This window comes from Bubalus bubalis, chromosome 17 (genome assembly GCF_019923935.1).
Source record: "Bubalus bubalis isolate 160015118507 breed Murrah chromosome 17, NDDB_SH_1, whole genome shotgun sequence".
Lineage (NCBI taxonomy): Eukaryota > Metazoa > Chordata > Mammalia > Artiodactyla > Bovidae > Bubalus > Bubalus bubalis.
The window spans coordinates 28,021,355-28,039,668 of NC_059173.1; the positions used below are offsets into that span (position 1 = coordinate 28,021,355).

Sequence of the window (18,314 nt, forward strand, 5' to 3'; positions counted from 1 at the left end):
GCTGCCAGTTACAAATACTCTAGTCTCATCTCCTCAATCAGATGTCACCCTGTTCACTGAATTTTAGTACCAGCCAAGACATGTGCTCATTTGCTCAGTAAATGATCCCTGGGCAGAGCTAACTGGGAGCTCGGATGGAGACACTGGGCAGGAGCCTCTGAGGACACCCCAGCTGAGAGGAGGACCACCTGCTGTAGGATTCCACGTATGTGAAATGTTCACGGCAGGCTAACCTAGAGGCAGAATCTGGACCAGTGCTTACTGAGGGCTAGGAGAGGGGAAAGGCTGCTAAGGGGCTGGGGTTTCTTTGTGGGGTGATGAAAATGTTCTAAGATTGATAGGGGAGATGGCCGCATAACTCGGTGAATACACTAAACGCCACTGAGTCGTATACTTTGAGTGAGCTGTATGGCATACCCCAATAAAGCTGTTCACATCAGAAGAACCTATGGAGACAGAGCCTGCAGCCTCTGATAAACGTCCACCTAGTGCTTTCCCTGCTACATGGACAACAGATACAAGAGATGGTCCACCAGGACAATGGTGGACCGCAGCTTCCTCACTGAGCATTCACTCAGTGCTCCATAGCATCATTTCAATTAATTTTTGCAGCATCCCAAGAAGGTTCTCAGGAGAGATGGAGGCACCAGAACACCTTGCTCAAGGTCACAAAGCTCACATGGTCTTTGCATCTGCAAAGCCTGAATCTGTATGTGGCCTCTGCCATAGTGGAGGCAACCTCAGAGGCTGAGCAGGCCGCTGACCTCAGTGACCAGAAACAAGAGCTGCCCCCGTACCTTCCGATAGGAAGGGCCCTCCTCCGCTTTGGCCACCCGCTGGTTCACGTAGAACACCCGGGGAATGTTCAGCTTGATGCAGTACAGGTCACTGCCGATGACAGCCCATACCCTGAACAAGCCAGCCTGGCTGGTCTCACTGATCTGAAAAGGAAACACAGATCGTATAGCACTCCATGTCCCACCCTGTCATAGAAAGCACTCAATACCTGTGCACAGGCCATCTCCCAGGTGGCCTCCAGAACCAGCTCCTTTACAGAGGCACACAGGTAAAGCCCCGCCCCTTCTGCCCCATTCCTGACCAGGTCCCCAGGATCGTGAGCTGGTCAAATACCCCTTCCCATCAGCCATGCTCCTGCCCTCAGGGTGTCCTGCCCTCCCTCTGATCACTGTCTGCACCTGCACAATCTGCCATGGAAGGTCCAGAATGCTGCGAGCCGTTCTTCGAAAGAAGCCCCCCAGTCCTGTGGAGGGCCCCTCTCGGATGGCCCCAGGCCTTGGTGCGCCCTCTGCCCCCTCCAGACGCCGCCTCTTCTTGTGAGCAAGGCGCTGTTGAGCCTGCAGCTGCCACTTCTTCTTGTGGAACTGGAGCCAGACCAGCCACTCTTCCTGGGACAGGTCAAGAGTAGGAGATGGCAAACAGAGCTGAGCACACAGTAAAACAGAAACATCCTTCCACAGCAACTAAACCTCGCAGCTCCCAAGCTCTGTAAGATCTGGGCACACCATACCAACTTCCTCAGGGGTCAAGCCCCATTTCTAGGCCCCTGCACTACTCAGGAGACCCCACAGGGAGATGGCTTGTCACAGGTCAGGCCTGACCAGCATCCCTGCTCCCCTCTCCCACCAGCCACTCCAGACTCCCTGAGAATTCTTGCCTGGGTGGTTCCAAGTGCTGGAGGCTGCCCCAAAACCTCCTGCCAGGGCATCGTCAGCTCCAGGTCCTGCGACCCCTCTTGCCTCTCACAGTGGATACGCTTTCTCTTGGTAGCAATGGGCACTGCCGAGTGAAGTGGCTTTGTGAGGCCAAAGTCCTCCATGTCAGGGGAGCCAAGGCTTTGCGTACCTTCTGAAGCTTGGGCCATGCCCACCTGCAAAGATCCAAAGGAGCCTTAAAATAGCTCTCTCTCTTGATAAATCTCCCTTCTAGAAACCCACCAAAAGTGAACTCCTAAATAAGGTAAAATATTTGAACACATTCATTTACAGACTAACTTATTCTTTTAATATTTAAAAAAATCCATTTATTTGGCTATGCCAGGTCTTAGTTGTGGTATGTGGGATCTTTTTAGTTGCAGCATGCAAACTTTTAGTTATGGCACGTGGGATCTAATTTCCTGACCGGGGACGGAATCTGGGCCCCCTGCATTGGCAGCACAGAGTCTTAGCCACTAGACTACCAGGGAAGTCCCAAACTAATCTATTTTTAAACTTTTAACAGTGAAAAGGTTAGAAAGAAAAGGTCACTTGGGTACCACCATTAAAAAGTGAATGTTATATTTTTCTGTGTTTGCTCCAGAACCCTCTCCTTTTAATAAGAAATACTGTAAAACATAGGTAAAGCACCCCTCTTTCTCAAGCCCAGCCCCCAAGTGTCTATTACTCCCCACACATTTTGTACTTTTACTCTGAATCTATAAACCCATAAACTGTTCCTTTCAGCTGCAGTTTTATATGAATAGAGGCACATGGTACACATACTGTGACTTCCTTTCTTTACTCAATGATACATTTTTGAGATTGATCCCTGTTGATAAATGTGGACACTGTCCATTCATTCTAACTGTAGAATACCCTATTATGCATATAAACTAGCTGACCTATCCATGATATTCTAAAATGAAGAATGGTTCATTTCCATTCTTTCAGAACCAGAAACTGGGTTCACCAACCATTCTTTCACATGCTACCTGAAGACCTTGTGCTCACACTCCCATCAGAAATACAGGCAAGATCCTATTTCCCCACGTGTTAACACTTGATGTCACCACACTCATTTTTTTTGCTGTGATGTGGTATCTAAATATTTGATTTTGCATTTACCTAATCAACAGTAGGGTTGACCCTGGGGTAGATAGTCTTCTAAAATGACCCCAATGACCCCAACTCCAGTTGTTCATGCCCTGTATGACTCTCTCCTGAGTATGGGCTGGACCCAGTGACTGACCTGCCTCTAACGAAGAGATTACAACAAAAGTGACAGGACGCCATTCTGAGACTAGATTATAAAATACAGTGACCTCTGCACTGCGGGCACCCTCTCTGGCTGATATCTAGGGCCTGCTCTGGAGTCAGCCGCCAGGCTGTGAGCTGTCCTGTGGAGAGGCCCGTGGAGCCAGGAACGAGGATGGCTTGACCAGAGCGAGCCTGGGAGCACATCCCTCCTCACCTCCTGGGGAGGCCTTCATATGGGAGCACAGCCCTGGCTGACACCTGACTGCAGTCTGCGGGAGACCCTGGGCCAGGGGACCTGGATAAGCTGTGCCCAGATTCCAGACCCACAGGGCTCAAAAAGTGCAAGATAATAATAAACCCATGATATTTAAGCTGCCAGGTTCTGGGATCACTTGGTACACAGTAAACAGAAAAATAACATACATGTTTATGGACCATTTCTAACTTTGTACATTTTAAATATCTTCTTTGAATTGTGACTTTTCTCTTTGTTTTATGGTGACTTCTGTGGTAGAAAAAAGTTTGTTTTTTAATTACAAAAGTACAGAAGTATAGTAATGAACACCCATGTTCTTATAAGGCAAATTCAATAAATACCAACATTTTGCCTTTCTTGTTTCAGACTACAGAAAATTTATATTTTAATTAATTGAATTTATTGGTCTTTTCTTTTGTGATGTATATTTTTTTAGTTATGACTTAAGAAGCTCTTTCTACCCCAGCATCATAAAGATAGCCTCCTGTGTTTTTTCCCCAAAGAGTTCTCTTTTTTCAACTTACATCTTTATTTGGAATTTGTTTTCATACTCAGTGTGAGATAGCTACTTTGTTCTTAAAATATGAAAAAACATTTCCCCCAGCATCATTTATTGAATAAGCACTCTATTCTCCTTAATAGTGTATAACACTACCTCTGTGATAGACCAAGCTCCCAGGTGCATTGGGATCAGTTTCTAGGGTCCCTATTATTAGTTCCACTGCTACATGGTCTTGCTTTAATAAGAGTGAGTTTTGTTACACACTAAGACAAACTTCCCCGTTTTAATCTTCAAAATTGTTTTTGTTTTTCTTATCCTTGTTCTTCACATGAATTTTAGGATTGTCAAGTTCCATCAAAAAACTTTTTGCAGATATTTTAACTGAAATTACACTGAATTTTACAAATTACCTTGGGGCAAATCACCCCAAGGATTCTAATATTGAATCTTTTCATCCATGAACATGGTATATCTCCTTTTTTATTTAGGTGAGTTTCTCTACTCTTCAATAAAGTTGTATAATTTTTTTCCATAAAAGTTTTACACACATTTTGTTACTATGATTTATTCCTTGGTATATTACTTGCCATCATTATAAATAGTACCTTTCAAACAATACTTTCTAAGGAATTCTCTAGTGGTCCAGTGGTTAAAACTCTGTGCTTCCTTTGCAGAGGGTGCAGGTTCAATACCTGGTTGGGAAACAAAGATCCTGCATGCCACATAGCCAAAATTTAAAAAAATTAATCAATTTTTTAAAATTCCTAATTGTCTCTAATATAAAAGAAAGCTATAGGTTTTTATATACGAGCTTTGTATCTAATGACCTTGTTGAAATGTCTTAGTTAAAATAATTTTGGGGTTCCTTACATTTTCTGTGTTAAGTTATATTTACCTACAAATGACGTTTTATATCTTTCTATCCTTAAAATTTAACTTCTTTTTCTTGTTGAATTATGCCAGCCAGGACTTCCAAACAATTTTGAATAGAAGTGGTGGTAACTAACAGGCATCCATTTCCTCTTCCTCACTTCAATGATTCTAATGTTGTGCCATTAAATATGATGTGTGCTATTGAGTTTCAACAGATGGACTTTATCAGAGAAATATGTCATCTTTTCTGATTTTGACTGTTCCAAGTTTTATCATGAACAGACATTAAAGTTTATCAAATGTTCCTTCTTGACTCTATTGAAAATGACACCATAAGTCTTCTCTTCGTGATGAATTGATTTTTCCTAAAATGAACTAAATTAGCAGATTTCTGAAGTTAACACCTGCCATTCCTTGCATAAATCATACTTGGACACAATGTTACTGTCTTTACACAGTGCAAAATTTAGTTTGTTACTATTTTTGTACCTATAGTTCTATCTGTCAATGGCCTTCCTTTTCCTGGCTTGTTAGTTTGTTACCAGGGTAACAAAAGTTATAAAGATTACCAAATGAGCTAGTGAAAGTGAAGTCGCTCAGTCCTGTTCGACTCTTTGCGACCCCATGGACTGTAGCCTATCAGGATCCTCCATCCATGGGATTCTCCAGGCAAGAGTGCTGGAGTGGATTGCCATTTCCTTCTCCAGGGGATCTTCCCAAATCAGGAATCGAACCTGGGTCCCCCGCATTGCAGGCAGATGCTTTACCGTCTGAGCCACCAGACGAAACCAACCAAATGAGTTAAGGACCTTCTTTTTTTTAATTCTCTGGAATCATTTGTTTAAAAAGTTTGGTAGGGGGCTTCCCTGGTGGCTCAGTGGTGAAGAATCTGCTTGACAAAGCAGAGGACACAGGTTTGATCCCTGGTCTGGGAGGATCCCAAATGTGGAGCAGTTCGATTCCTGTACCACTAAAGTAGCAGATTTCTGAAGTTAACACCTGCCATTCCTTGCACAACTAGTGGCACTCTAGGTCGCAGGAGCCCCAAATACTGAGCCCATGTTCCTAGAGGCCATGCTCTGCAACTCGAGAAGCTGCCGCAATGAGAAGCCTGCATACCACAATGACGAGTAGCCCCCGCCACCTGCCACAACTAAAGAAGTCCACACGTAGCAACGAAGACCCAGCACTACCAAAAAAATTTTTTTTTAAAAGTTTGATAAAATCCCTCTGAGAAACCATTTGGGCCCAGTATTTGTTTCTTTTTAATGCTTGAAGTTCTGTTCAGTTTTTCTATTGTTTCTTAGGCTAATCTGAATAACTCTTCTAGGATACTGTCCATTCCATCTAAGTTTTCCAATTGTTTAGGAAAGATAATTCAGTCTTTATTTTTTTTAGCCTTTATAATAGCTGCACTGATAATCTGTTTTCATTAACACAAAACCTGAAATATCTATCTTGGCAAAGATTTATCTATTTCATAAGTCTTTTCAAATATAAAGGTTTTGGCTTCATTGTTTCATTCATTGCTGCTCTTGCCTTTATAACTTCTTTCTACTTTCTTGGTTTCTACTGTTTCTGAATTTTTCAGTTGGAAGTTACTTAATTTTCTATTGGTTTTTCTTTTCTATGTATTAAAATAGATTATGTGCTATTTATAGTCTTCTTTAGTTGCAAACTACAAATTTTAATAGTATTTTCATTCAGTATTTCTAATTTCCATTGTGACTTCTTGATCCATGAGTTATTTATAAATATATTTCTTTATGGTTTCCAAACAACATGATCTGTATATATACAAATTATTTGGAATCTGTTACAATTTGCTTTGCAGCATTCAGTCTTATTTTAGGTGTTCTTAAAAAGAATGTGTATTCTTTAATTACTGAGTGCAAAGCTCTATTTGTTAACTAAATCTAGTTAGCAATTCTGTCATTCTAACCTTACATATTTTTACTAGTTTTCGGTCTGCTTGATCAATCGAGAGATGTGTTAAAATCCTAAACTGATTAGATGTCAATTTTTTTCTAATAGTTAAGTAAATTTTCACATTATTTAATTTGAAGCTAAACTATTAGAATTACTAAATATTTCTAGTGAAATTTGACTACTTTTAGTAGTATTTAATATCATCGTTATCATTACTAATACTTTTTAACTTAATTTTTTTTTGGTCTTGCATTAATATAGCTACATCACCTTTGCTTTGGTTAATATTTACTTGATATATATGTTTTTGCATCCTTCTAATTTTTTTGAGACCTTTTAGGTATAACTCATGAAAATAACTGATTTTAAAATTCAGTCTGAGGATCTGGTTTTTAGCAGGTGAGTTTGTATACTCTCTGGTTTAAAGCTCAGTTTCCATTTTTAGCATCTGAGAATTTTCTTCTTGCTCTTCTGATTTTAGCTATGTTTTTCATTACACTGGTCTTTAGTATTTTTTTGCATTTCTAACAGCTTTTTTTATAGTTTAGAAAACTGAAGTCTCAAGATGAAGTGATGCATTCCAAGTTACTGAGTCTATTTAGTACATCATATATGGAGATAGCTTTTCATCCTAAAGTGATGCATTACAAAGCCTCCTATCACAGAAGAACACAGAGAAGAACTAAAGGGTTAAGTATCAAGATATGTATTTTTAGAAAGAAAAAAACATTCCAGATGCTTGAATGGAAGCATCCAAAATGATGAGCAGCAGTATGGAGACTGGTGCCCACAGGACCCAGCCCCAGCCCCGACTGTCACAGCCTCTGCTGTCCTGGGCCAGGCCCCATTACCTGTCTCTTGCCCTCAAGGACGAAGAGCTCACTGATCTTCTTCTGCTTGTAGACATCATTCTTCTCTAGCAGTTTTTTGTGCAGCCAGTCAGGGTGTTTGACACGCGGTACTGGGTTCTTCACCTACATGAAGGCGATACTGATCACTTGTCTGACTCTGTTAGTTTAATCAGGTCCAGGTTTCACACTGGGCTCCGTTTCTGCTGGTCTCAGCCTCACCTGCTGCAGGGCCGCAGGGATTGTGATGATCTTCTGTATGGCACTCCCCAGCCGCTCAATGTAGTAGTCCCAATCCAGAATCTGAGCAGGCAGGAAACCAGCAATGGAGTGCATGAGAAAAGCAGAAGAGCAGCAACACACCATGCCAGGCACTGTGCTGAATGCTTTATGTGTTTTATTTAATCCTCTTAGAAATTCTATGCTGAAAGGCCCCATTTCACAGAGGAGGACATGGAAGTGGAGAGTTTAAATGATCCCCCAGGATCAGAGCAAGTAAAGGAGCCAGCAGTAGAACCTTGTGCCAGACCCCAAGCCTTAGTCCATCCCAGAGAACAGTTAAAAAGGCCTCCCCAGCATCTAGCTTTTCCAGGTTTTCCCTAAAGTGTAACTATTTATTCATGTATTCCATAATAGAAAAGAGGAAATCAAGAGTGAAGTCCCCAGACAAAATCATGACCCGAGTCTGGGATTCGCTGCCCTATCTGGTTTTCCTCCTCAATTTCTAAGAGTAGGAAAAAAAATCAGCACTCACTGTCCGAATATCAAAGTCCTGAAGAGAAGAACTCTTTAGCCATTTCCGGAGAAAGTGCTTCCTCACTGTGGGCTCTGCCTGGAAAATGGCCAGTGGAATGGCCCTGGTCGAGAAGAGATAAAAAACTCAGAAATGTGAAAATCTCCTGTAGTTTACATGGAACTAAGTACTTATGACCTACTTTGTAACCTATGTTTTTAGTTCATGTAGTTATTTTGTATAAACTATACCTGTATCTGATGTTTATCATAATAAATATTAATACTTCATATTAAAATGTCATGATTTCATGCACCACCCCTCACCATTGGCCACCTGGTGTATGTCTGACCACTGTTATCAGAGCTATTTACAGATGTATTTACATAAATTATATATTCATGTGCATGTATATAAATAAACATTAAAAATGTTATTCATTGGGTAAAATATAGACAGAGACCACCGCCTGCCTGAAAATGAAACCAGTTTTCACATCACTAGCAAAGCAACACGGCAACTCACTACCCCTCTTTCTCTCACTGGAAGAAGTATTTGTTATTTTGAAATATCATAAAGAAACTTAGAAAGAACAGAAACCTGTGCACCCACCACCTAGTTCTATCAAACCGGCCATGCCATTTTCTTGTCATGGATGAAAAATAAAGATGACGATGAAGTCCCCTGTGTAGCTCTGTCGACTCTCCTAATATAGAAGTAAATAAAGTGTTTATCTTGGTGCTTATCAATCCCCTACATGCTTTTATAGTACTCCAATTGTACTTTCCCTGTGTGTAAACTTAAATAGACAGAAGTACACTCTGCCTTCATGCATCACCCTGCTTTTCTTGCTGTCAGTGTGGTAACATGTAGCTGTGGTTCAATAATCCCAACTCGAGGAGTGCAGCATCAGTCTGCTTGTGTGTGAGTGACCCAGAGCTCTGTCCTAAACCTGAACTGGACCTTGTGTTACACTCATTGTAGCAGACCCTCCAAGACATTCCCACTGCCCTATGCCTGACTGAGAGGGTACTCTCAGTCTGCCCACCCAAGAACCCAGATTCTCTGGGCTCTGAGTGGACAAGCTCACTATACCCTCTCAGGATTCCCACCAGGGCCCCAGCAGCCTTCCCGGCATCTGCTCTGAAGGAAGTCCAAGGCCTGGTTCCTCCTTCTTCTGAGTCCTGACTACCCTTGCCCTGTTTAAGGAAGCTCATCTCTCTATGGAGGGACAGAGGCTCTACAGAAGATACAGGTTTTCAGAGAGCAACCAAGACCCTTAAGGAATTCCTTCCTTGACGCTGAAAACCCTTACCTCTCTGTGACTGGAGACCCCTCAGGCTTCCGGGAGATGATGTAGCGGCAGCTCAGCCCTGCATCCTTCACCATCTGATCTCCCAGGAACTCAGCCAGGCGCTTGGCCGTGCTGATGGATGTCGACTTCTGCTCCCCATAATCTTCCAGCTTCCGAGACATGGAACGGTTCTCGGAGATCAGCTCGAACAGTTCGGAATCAGGCATGTTAGCTGCCTGGAGAGAGAGGCAACGAGCAAAAATATCACACAGAGGAAGGGAGCACCAGCCTGAGCTCACCCAAGACTTTCTCCATGTGAAACTGCGTTTATCTAGCCTGATGAGCTGAAGGCAGTGGTGTAACAGGGCTGTCTCACACCACTGCACAGCAACACACCACACACAAAACCTTAACTTTTATTAAACTGTGCAGGAAAATATCAAGAAACATTTATTGAGTTTTTAGTACCAGACTGCAGAATAATAGGAAAGACAAAGAATTGATTTTTATCCTAAAAGGAAGAGAAACACAGGGAAAGGACGAGCCAGGAGGGAGAAAAGAAGAGAGACATGGGCAGGTTGGACAGCAGATGGACCAACCGAGGAACCAGCCACTTTCTTCAATGATGAGGAGGAGCCCAAGGGGCCTGTCTGAGGTCGAACAGCTTACAACTGGCTCATTATCATGCTAATATTTGTTTCCTTCACAGATTTCTGTCACTGGACACAAAACTTAAGGGGGATTCGGGGTAGCCCTGGCACTAAGGAAGTTACGGGATTTCATCAGAATTAGCCTTGAGTTCATCTGTCACCTTGCTTACCAGGACTCTGACTGCAGGACCCTCAGAGCCAGATGAGGAGCCTTACCTTGCTGTATAGTACGTCCAGCCAGTAATCAGCCACCTTGGCGACAGAGCCATACACTTCTTCTAGGGTGCTGCCCTTAAGAAAGGCCTCAAACACTGAGGACTGGAAGATTTTAATCAGCTGCAGCTCCCCACGGCGTTTGACCTCAAAGCCCTTGAGTTCAGCCAGGGAACCATCCTCATTGAACACGGCATACCTAGAAACATAGGCAAAGAGAGCAGAGGAGAGAGCCTGGGATGCTAGCTGCTTCTCATCACCCCTCTGCCTTTTTCCTTCCCTTTCTCATCCTCCCTTCTAGCATCCATCAAGCAGCAAACATCTCTCTACCCTGATCTCCAAAATGAAAATGACTTAGGGCCTGCAATCTGTAGAACCAGAATATAACAGGTGGAGAACAGAGTTTGTGGGTGTCAAGAAAAGATTTCCAAATTGAATCAAAAAGGTCAAGAAACCAGAACCGAGGTCTGTTCCTATTGTGGGTCCTGGTCCATTTACTAGAGGAGTTGTTAGACCTTTCCCAAGCATAAAGACAGTGGGATTCCTACCTCTTCTTCAGTTTCTTGCCTTCTTCCTTGGAGGCTGGAAGGATCATGGCAAGGTAGGGCCCATCAACCTCGAAAAAGATGCTGTTCTCTGAGCGAGTGACGTAGGTTAGTGAAGAAGGCTCAGCCAGCTCCTGGTACTGATCATTGGTGAAGCCTTCCTGCCAAGCAAGAGTGAAGAGGGGGTTGGCCTCACTCATCATCACCCTAACCTGGAGACGACCAGCTGCCCTCTAAAGGGTGGGTGGATGGATCAGCAAGCTGGGGCTCTTCCATACAACGGACACCACTTGGCAAGAGAAAGGGATCAAGTTCTGACATATGTCCAACATGGATGAACCAAAGTGCTTCATGCTTGGTCTACCAAGGTTACACAGCATGTTTCAATTCACAGGACACACTGGAAAAGGCAAAACTATTGCACAAAAGAGCACATGGGGGAACCAGGGCTGGGCCTAACGAGAAGGGCCGACAACAAAGGGGCAGGGCCCAGGAGCCTTTGGGGTGGCAGGCTGTTCTATGTTGCTCTGTGATGGTGGACACACGCCTCTACGTCTGGGTCAAAACCCATAGAAGTGCTCCCTGTAAAGCATGAATTTTGGACTTCCCTGGTGGTACAGTGCATAAGAATCTGCCTGTCAGTGCAGAGACACAGGTCGATCCCTGGTCTGGAAAGATTCCACGTGCTGAGCAGCAACTAAGCCTGTGCCACAACTCCCGAGCCCATGTGCTGCGACTACCGCAGCCCACGCACCCTCGAGCTTGCGCTCCACGACAAAAGAAGCCGCGGCAATGGGAAGCCCATGCCAGTAACAAAGATCCAAAAGTAAAGAAATGAATAACAACAACAACACAGTGAATCTTACCGGAAGCAAATGAAACAACGTTCAACGAGGATCTAGGCGGACCCCAAGAACGCCTGCCGATTGGAACAAACGAACTCAACTGCACTATCATGGCTTGACAGAACCCTGCCAGAGGGCTGGCTTAAGTAACTCTGGCAAATCTCACATGGTGTGGGTGGTGTAAGATTAAAGACTGAACACTGTACGGCAGCTGGTGGGCTGACTGCTCACAGACACACGGCTCTGAACCTACTTTACACAAATACTAGGGTTGAACAAATAAATACACACACTGGGAAAATCAGAGATAGGACAAAGGACTCACTAATAAGGAAAGGAGAATAGTCTGGAGCCGGATATATCGATATGCTCATGTTATATCTATTTAAATGTGTATGCAGATAAACAGAGAAATAAATATAGACACACATGTGGGGTTATTACGCACACACACAACTTCCTAGCCAATCTGCTGTGAGCAGCAGAGACACCCCATCTTGGTTTCTACCACCGCTTACTAATAAAAGGAACCTGGCCTCCTTGGAGAAATGGGTGATTCCAAGGTGGGACAGGGGAAATACAAGAGGCTGGAGTGTCTTGTATTCCCAGGAAGTAAAGCTCCCCCAAAACCCAAATCCAAACCACATAACAGGGTGTGTCTCAAGGACACAGGGGGCTAATGTGAGGGAGCCCCTAGTGACCAAAGTGGAATAAGCTGAGTATCAAAACACACCAGGATGGAACTGGGTTGTTACCCCACACAGCAAACACCCACACACCCACAATGACCTAACAAATGACTCAATAAAGTGATAAGTGAGAGACTAAGTAGGAGAAAGGGGCTTCCCAGAAGGTAAGAGGAATTGATACAGTGGTAAAGAATCTGCCCACCGAGCAGGAGACTTGGGTTCAATCCCTGGGTTGGGAAGATCCCCTGGAGAAAGGAATGGCAACCCACTTCATTATTCTTGTCTGGAGAATTTCATGGACAAAGGAGCCTGGAGGGCTACAGTAAGTACGTGGGGTCACAAAAGAGTTGGACAGGACTGAGTGACTTAACAACAAAAGTAGGAGAGAAGTGTGACAACTCTTCCTTACAAAAGGTTCCAATTAATAATGTACAAAGAATGAGGGAAATACAGAGTAGCCTTGGGCAGACTGATGCCCACTGTGACAGGATACTCCCAGTGCTAAAACCAGAGGGCAAAGGTTCACAGTGAAACAGCGCATCTGCAGGTTCTCAGTGCAGAGGAGAGTATCTCCTCCACAGTCTTTACTAATTACTGGGATGCTTTGCTGTGTGGCTGGGGTCTGCCACTCCTCTTGGGAGTGTGGACTCATGGACTAGTTCCTGTAACGTGATAGCTGGGAAGCCAGCAGGAGTGCTGATCCTGACTCTGCCCCGCAAGAATGCCAACATGGAGCACATATCTGTTTTTTTTCCTCCAAAAGACCCAAATAACCTCAATCTAGTAACGAAGAACAAGGGACAAATTCAAATGGAGGGTTAGTCCACAAAGCACCTGACAAGTATTCACCAGAGTGTCTGGGTCATAACAGACTGGAAAGACCAAGGGGGCTGCCAGGCTGGAGGGGGACTAAGGAGACAGGCTGGCCAAATGCAGGGTGTAGTCCTGGAAAAGCTGAGAAATACAAACAAAGCTGTACGGTGTGGTGCTGGCATGACTTCTCAGTTCTGACAATTACACTGGGGTTTATAGAAGATAAATAGAAACAGGCAGGACTTCCCTGGTGGTCTAGTAATTAGGAATCTGCCTTGCAATGCAGGAGACGTGGGTCAGATCCCTGGTTTGGAAACAGCCCATGTGCCACAGGGTAGCTAAGCCCCTGTGCCACAAACTACTGAGCCTGCGAGCTCCAAAGCCCATGCACCACAAAAAAAGACCCCAGATGATGCAACGGAGATCCCATGTGCCACAACTAAGACCCATCACAGCCAAATAAAAAAATAAAGAGAAGCAGGCTAAAGGATATACAGGAATTCTTGTTCTGTTTTTCCAATTTTGCTGTAAGTCTGGTCATTATGCTAAATAGGAACAGAGACACAGGTAACTTTTGAACACAACATCTCTGGACAAGATGTTCAGGCTAGAGAAAGATAATCTGAAAGTCAGAGACATTCAGAAATGGGAGCACCCACTCAGAAAGGGGAGCACCTCAGCGTAAGGGCCAACGCTTTCCGCTTTCCCACACTCCTATCAAGAGAGGTGGCACGAAGAACCCCACCCCAGACAATAGGTTCTTGCTAGACATGCAGGCTCACCTTGACCATGATGTTTAACATAGCCCCAGGGTAAGAGATGGTCACCTTGGGCTTTTTCACATTGGTGGTCTTGATGACAAAGTTTTCGGGGAAGCTGTTGGGCAGGACACACCATATTCCATCTGTGTCCAGCTCTAAGGGCCTCCTTCAGAGAAACAGAGAAATGAGACCACATGAATGATGGGCATGGATGTCTACAGAGCAAGAACCCTGTGTCAATGCCTGACAGTGGATGAGGTTCCTCCTGGCTGGGAACCCACAAAACGAAACACCTTCCCATCTCCAGCATTTCCAGCTCTATCGTCACCAGCTTGTTCCTTCTCAGCCCCTGCGTCCAGCCTCTTCACCTCAGGCCGTGCCCCCGCCAAGTCTCAACAGCTGGTGACCAAGTGCAGCACTCACCCGATTTGCTCGATCAGCTCCCGTGCCTGGGTGATGATGTTGGCCCCTGTGAAGCAGACAATGCCAGCCATCTCCATGGAGTACCAGCGGGCCCTGGGGGGACAGTCACAGCTGAGGGGTGGGAGGGGCACCCTCGAGAAGGACGTTAGAGGAGTTAGGGTTGGGAGGAGGGAATATCTGAAGCAGGGAAGAACTAAGGTGGGATTAAGCTCTGTGCTGAGGATATTCCTCTGTTCCTACTTCTAAGCAGTGCTCAGCTCAGGAAACTTCTGAAAGGATGCAGCATGCTGCCACGGCAACAGCTCATGACCTCAGCTCAGCAGGACTCTCCAGGGCAGTGGCTGAGAGAGCCCCCTCGAGTTCCCTCCCACTCTCCCAGGCACCACCTCAAGCCTTCCTTGTTCTCCCAAACCCCACACTCATCCTCTGACTTCTCAGGCAAAACACCAGCCCACCTGGCTCAGCACTCACATCAGGTCTCACAGGTGTCAAGTGACCCGAGGCCAGGCCCTCCTGCCCCAGGGAACTCTGCTCAGGCTAGCCCTGCTCTCAGCCCCTCCCTCTCTGCCATTAAAAGGCAACAACAAATAAACAAAGCCACTTTCCCTCAAACCAATCTGCCCTACCACCACCTTGCTCTTCCAGGGCCACCCATGTTGACCCTCCTGGGTTCCACCCACAACAGCTAGGCCTCACCTTCAATGACCTGCTCTGCCGAGGTCCCAACCACCTAGCTGCTGGTTCACTGGACACACTCAGGCCCCACCTTGCCTCATCTTCCTTTGGCACCCTACCCTGGGAACACACTCCATGTTGGCTTTAGGATGCCCCCATTTCTGGGCATCTTGACTTCTCAGAAGACTTTATACCCCTCACTAGTCATATGCCCTGGAGAAGGAAGTGGCAACCCACTCCAATATTCTTGCCAGGATAATTCCGTGGACAGAGGAGTCTGGTGGGCTACAGTCCATGGAGTCACAAAGAGTTGGACGTGACTGAGCACGCATGCACTAGTCGTATGCCAGAGACTACCAAACCGCTCTGCAGCCCGGGATGCTCAGAAGAACATGTCCAGGAGTGCTAATGCCCCAGCTTCCCAGAACCCTGAGTCAGTGTGACCTCAACCCCCACCAACCCCCCCTCTCCCGCACTCCTTGAACGAGGCCCCGACTCTCCCCTCTTGCTCGTGCCCACAGGCCCCACCAGGCAAGTGCCTACCCCTTGCGCATGACGTAGCCATAGAAGGAGTTGAGGATGCACTTGTGCGCCAGCTGCAGGGAGTCGTACAGGACCTCCATGTTCCTGCAACGCTTCACCTCCGCCGCGTCCCCCACCTCCACGGCTGCGGAGAGCTTCTTTTTCCACACCTGCAACCCACACAAAGACTGTCACCTCCTAGACTCTTCCATCTCACATTCTGTACATCGGCCCAAAGTTTTGATATTTTGAAATTTTCAAATCTATAGAAAACTTAAAAAAAAAATTACAACAAAGACCATATACCAGAGGGGTTACTGTTGATACTTTTTTTTTTTACCATATTTCCTTCATTCCATTCTAGAGAAAAACTCTATTGGCAACACCAAAGGCAAGTTGAAACTATCATGACCTGACCCCCCTAAATACTTCAGCAAAAAATTTCCAGGTGACATTCTATGTAACCTCAACACTATCACTACACCTGAGATATTTAACATGGATACATCAGCTTGTCCCCCATAGTGTCTGCATGCTTAGTTCTCACCTACCCTGAAACACTTTCAATCTAGAACTGCCCAGTGTAAGACAGATATCCTGAAAGGACTTATGAACACAAAGAAACATATCAATATTACATTTTTATTACTTGTGAAACTAAGGACTAGGAGAAAATACTTTGTGATAGCAACAACCCACTTTGACACCTCAGACTTAGGGCAATTTCAACCCCCACAGAACAGAATCCAGAACCTGGCAGCTAACTGGAGAAGCAGATGAAATCTACATCTCAAGACCAGTGACAGAGGCAGGGGCGTCACTCCACCAAAGAGGTCCAGGGGCTCCCAATCCAAGTCCTGTTACTTAATTTACTCTTATTAATGCACTCAATGGGCTGAGTTATAGGGTTTCTTAAACAACAGAACTCAGAAACCACTGACAGGCTGAAAGCAAAGTGCACATTCTTAGAGGCAACATCTGGGAATAACAATTTACTCCTTAGCCAATACTTATGGACCAACAACTGTTTATCAGATACTATACCAACCGCTGGAAGATGGACACAGCTGTGCTATCAAGGGCTGTGTGCTATTGTAAATGATTGCGAAGGAAATGTTCTCGTCACTGTGGTGGTGGTTACACAGGTGTATGCATTTGTCAAACTCTATAGAACTGCCCACCTGAAAGGGTCAGACGTACCCCACATCAATTTTACCTCAATAAAGCAGACATGGTCACCACCAGGGAGTGTGAGACAGGGATGTGACTCAGGGGTATCTGAACTCACTTCCTGCCTGAGTGGCATTTCCTTCTGTTTGCTAGGCTAGCTGCTGTCACAGCGGTCAAACACTGGGCATTCTCCTTCATTTCAGAACATTTCACTGTTACTTCCCCACCTAATGTCTTTTCAGTACCTAGAAAAGGGTCTGGCACAGAACAGGTGCTCAACCAACGTGCTGAGTGATACAAAATTTGTATCACACTGGAAGACATCAGATTGTTACTGCTGAGGGGAGTGGGGAAGGGGCATGAAGGACCTCAGGAATGCCCAGTGCCAGTCGGGGCTGGGGTGAGGGGGGGAGGCGCAACATGGTGACACCCATCTCTCGCATCCACACAAGCTGCACCTCCTGGGAAGCTGAGCTTCTAAGAGGCCAATGGACAGCTCAGCTCCCCAGCATGCTGTGGGGCTTGTGTTTGGCAGATTAGCTCCTTCTGCTTCACCATGAAAAATGAGTCTTAGCTAACAGGAACTGTGGGGCGGGCTTGTGACACTGCACTGGCAGCTTCCATGACGTGAATGGCCGTCCAGAAGTGTCCCAGGACAAGGAGTCAGGCCCGTCTGTGTCTTATTAACTTAGGGGAACAACAGCTACTCAGGAGGTCCCTAGTAAAAGTGACTGATAAAGAAATGCAGGGAAGGCCATAAATATCTCAGTAACTTTCCCATCCAATGTGAGAAGAAAAATTTTTTTTAAAGTTTGGAATTTAAAGAACAACAACAACAAAAAAAACCCCACAAGATATTTACTGAGTGCCTACTATGTGCCAGGCACTGTTAGATTCTAAAAAATAAAATGGACAGTCACAACACTGTCAACACTCATCTGATGAGGAAGACAGATGGACACGTAACTCAACAGTTTAATTAAGATAAACTGAGGCAGTAGGACGATTCCTCTAAAGATTAAAAATACAATTACCATATGATTCAGCAATTCCACTTCTGTGTATATACCCAAAAGAACTAAAAGTAGGATCTTAAAGAGATGTCTGCACACCCATGTTCACAGCAGAATTATTCAAAATATCTAAAACATGGAAGCAACCCAACTATCCATCGATGGGTGAATGGATAAACAAAATGTCCATATAATGGAGTATTATTCAGCCTTAAAAAGGAAATTCTGATACATGCTACCACGAATGAACCTTGAGGGCATTAGGCTAAGAGAAATAACCTAGTCACAAAAGGACAAATACTGTATAAATCCACTTACATGAGGTTTCCAGGCTCACAGTCCACAGAAACCAGAATAGAGGATCATTGTTAAGGGAGTGCAGTGTTTCAGTGTTGCAAGATAAAGAGTTCTGGAGATGGGTGGTAATAATAATTGCAATGTAAATGTACTTAATGCCACTGATCTGTATACTTAAAAATGTTAAATTTCATGTTGTACATATTTACCATAATAAAAATTTAAGTTAACAATGATAATAACAAAGCCTGATGATGACAGTCTATCAGGGAAGTTCAGGATGTGAAGAAT

At 44.8% G+C, this 18,314-nt stretch overlaps 1 protein-coding gene across 3 annotated transcripts in view; it reads right to left on the reverse strand.

Moving 5' to 3' along the window:
• The window catches only part of POLE (DNA polymerase epsilon, catalytic subunit), a 57,570-nt gene that overhangs the window by 20,861 nt on the left and 18,395 nt on the right, over nt 1-18,314 (reverse strand). For all 3 annotated transcript variants that reach the window (XM_006078254.4, XM_006078253.4, XM_044930331.2), the window contains exons 21-32: nt 15,565-15,713; nt 14,347-14,439; nt 13,945-14,089; nt 10,819-10,976; nt 10,274-10,469; nt 9,429-9,643; nt 8,135-8,237; nt 7,603-7,683; nt 7,384-7,506; nt 1,676-1,888; nt 1,197-1,406; nt 798-941 (exon numbers count right to left, since the gene is read on the reverse strand). In XM_006078254.4, coding sequence (XP_006078316.2) covers nt 798-941; nt 1,197-1,406; nt 1,676-1,888; nt 7,384-7,506; nt 7,603-7,683; nt 8,135-8,237; nt 9,429-9,643; nt 10,274-10,469; nt 10,819-10,976; nt 13,945-14,089; nt 14,347-14,439; nt 15,565-15,713 — 1,830 coding nt within the window. The remainder of the gene's footprint in view (nt 1-797; nt 942-1,196; nt 1,407-1,675; nt 1,889-7,383; nt 7,507-7,602; nt 7,684-8,134; nt 8,238-9,428; nt 9,644-10,273; nt 10,470-10,818; nt 10,977-13,944; nt 14,090-14,346; nt 14,440-15,564; nt 15,714-18,314) is intronic.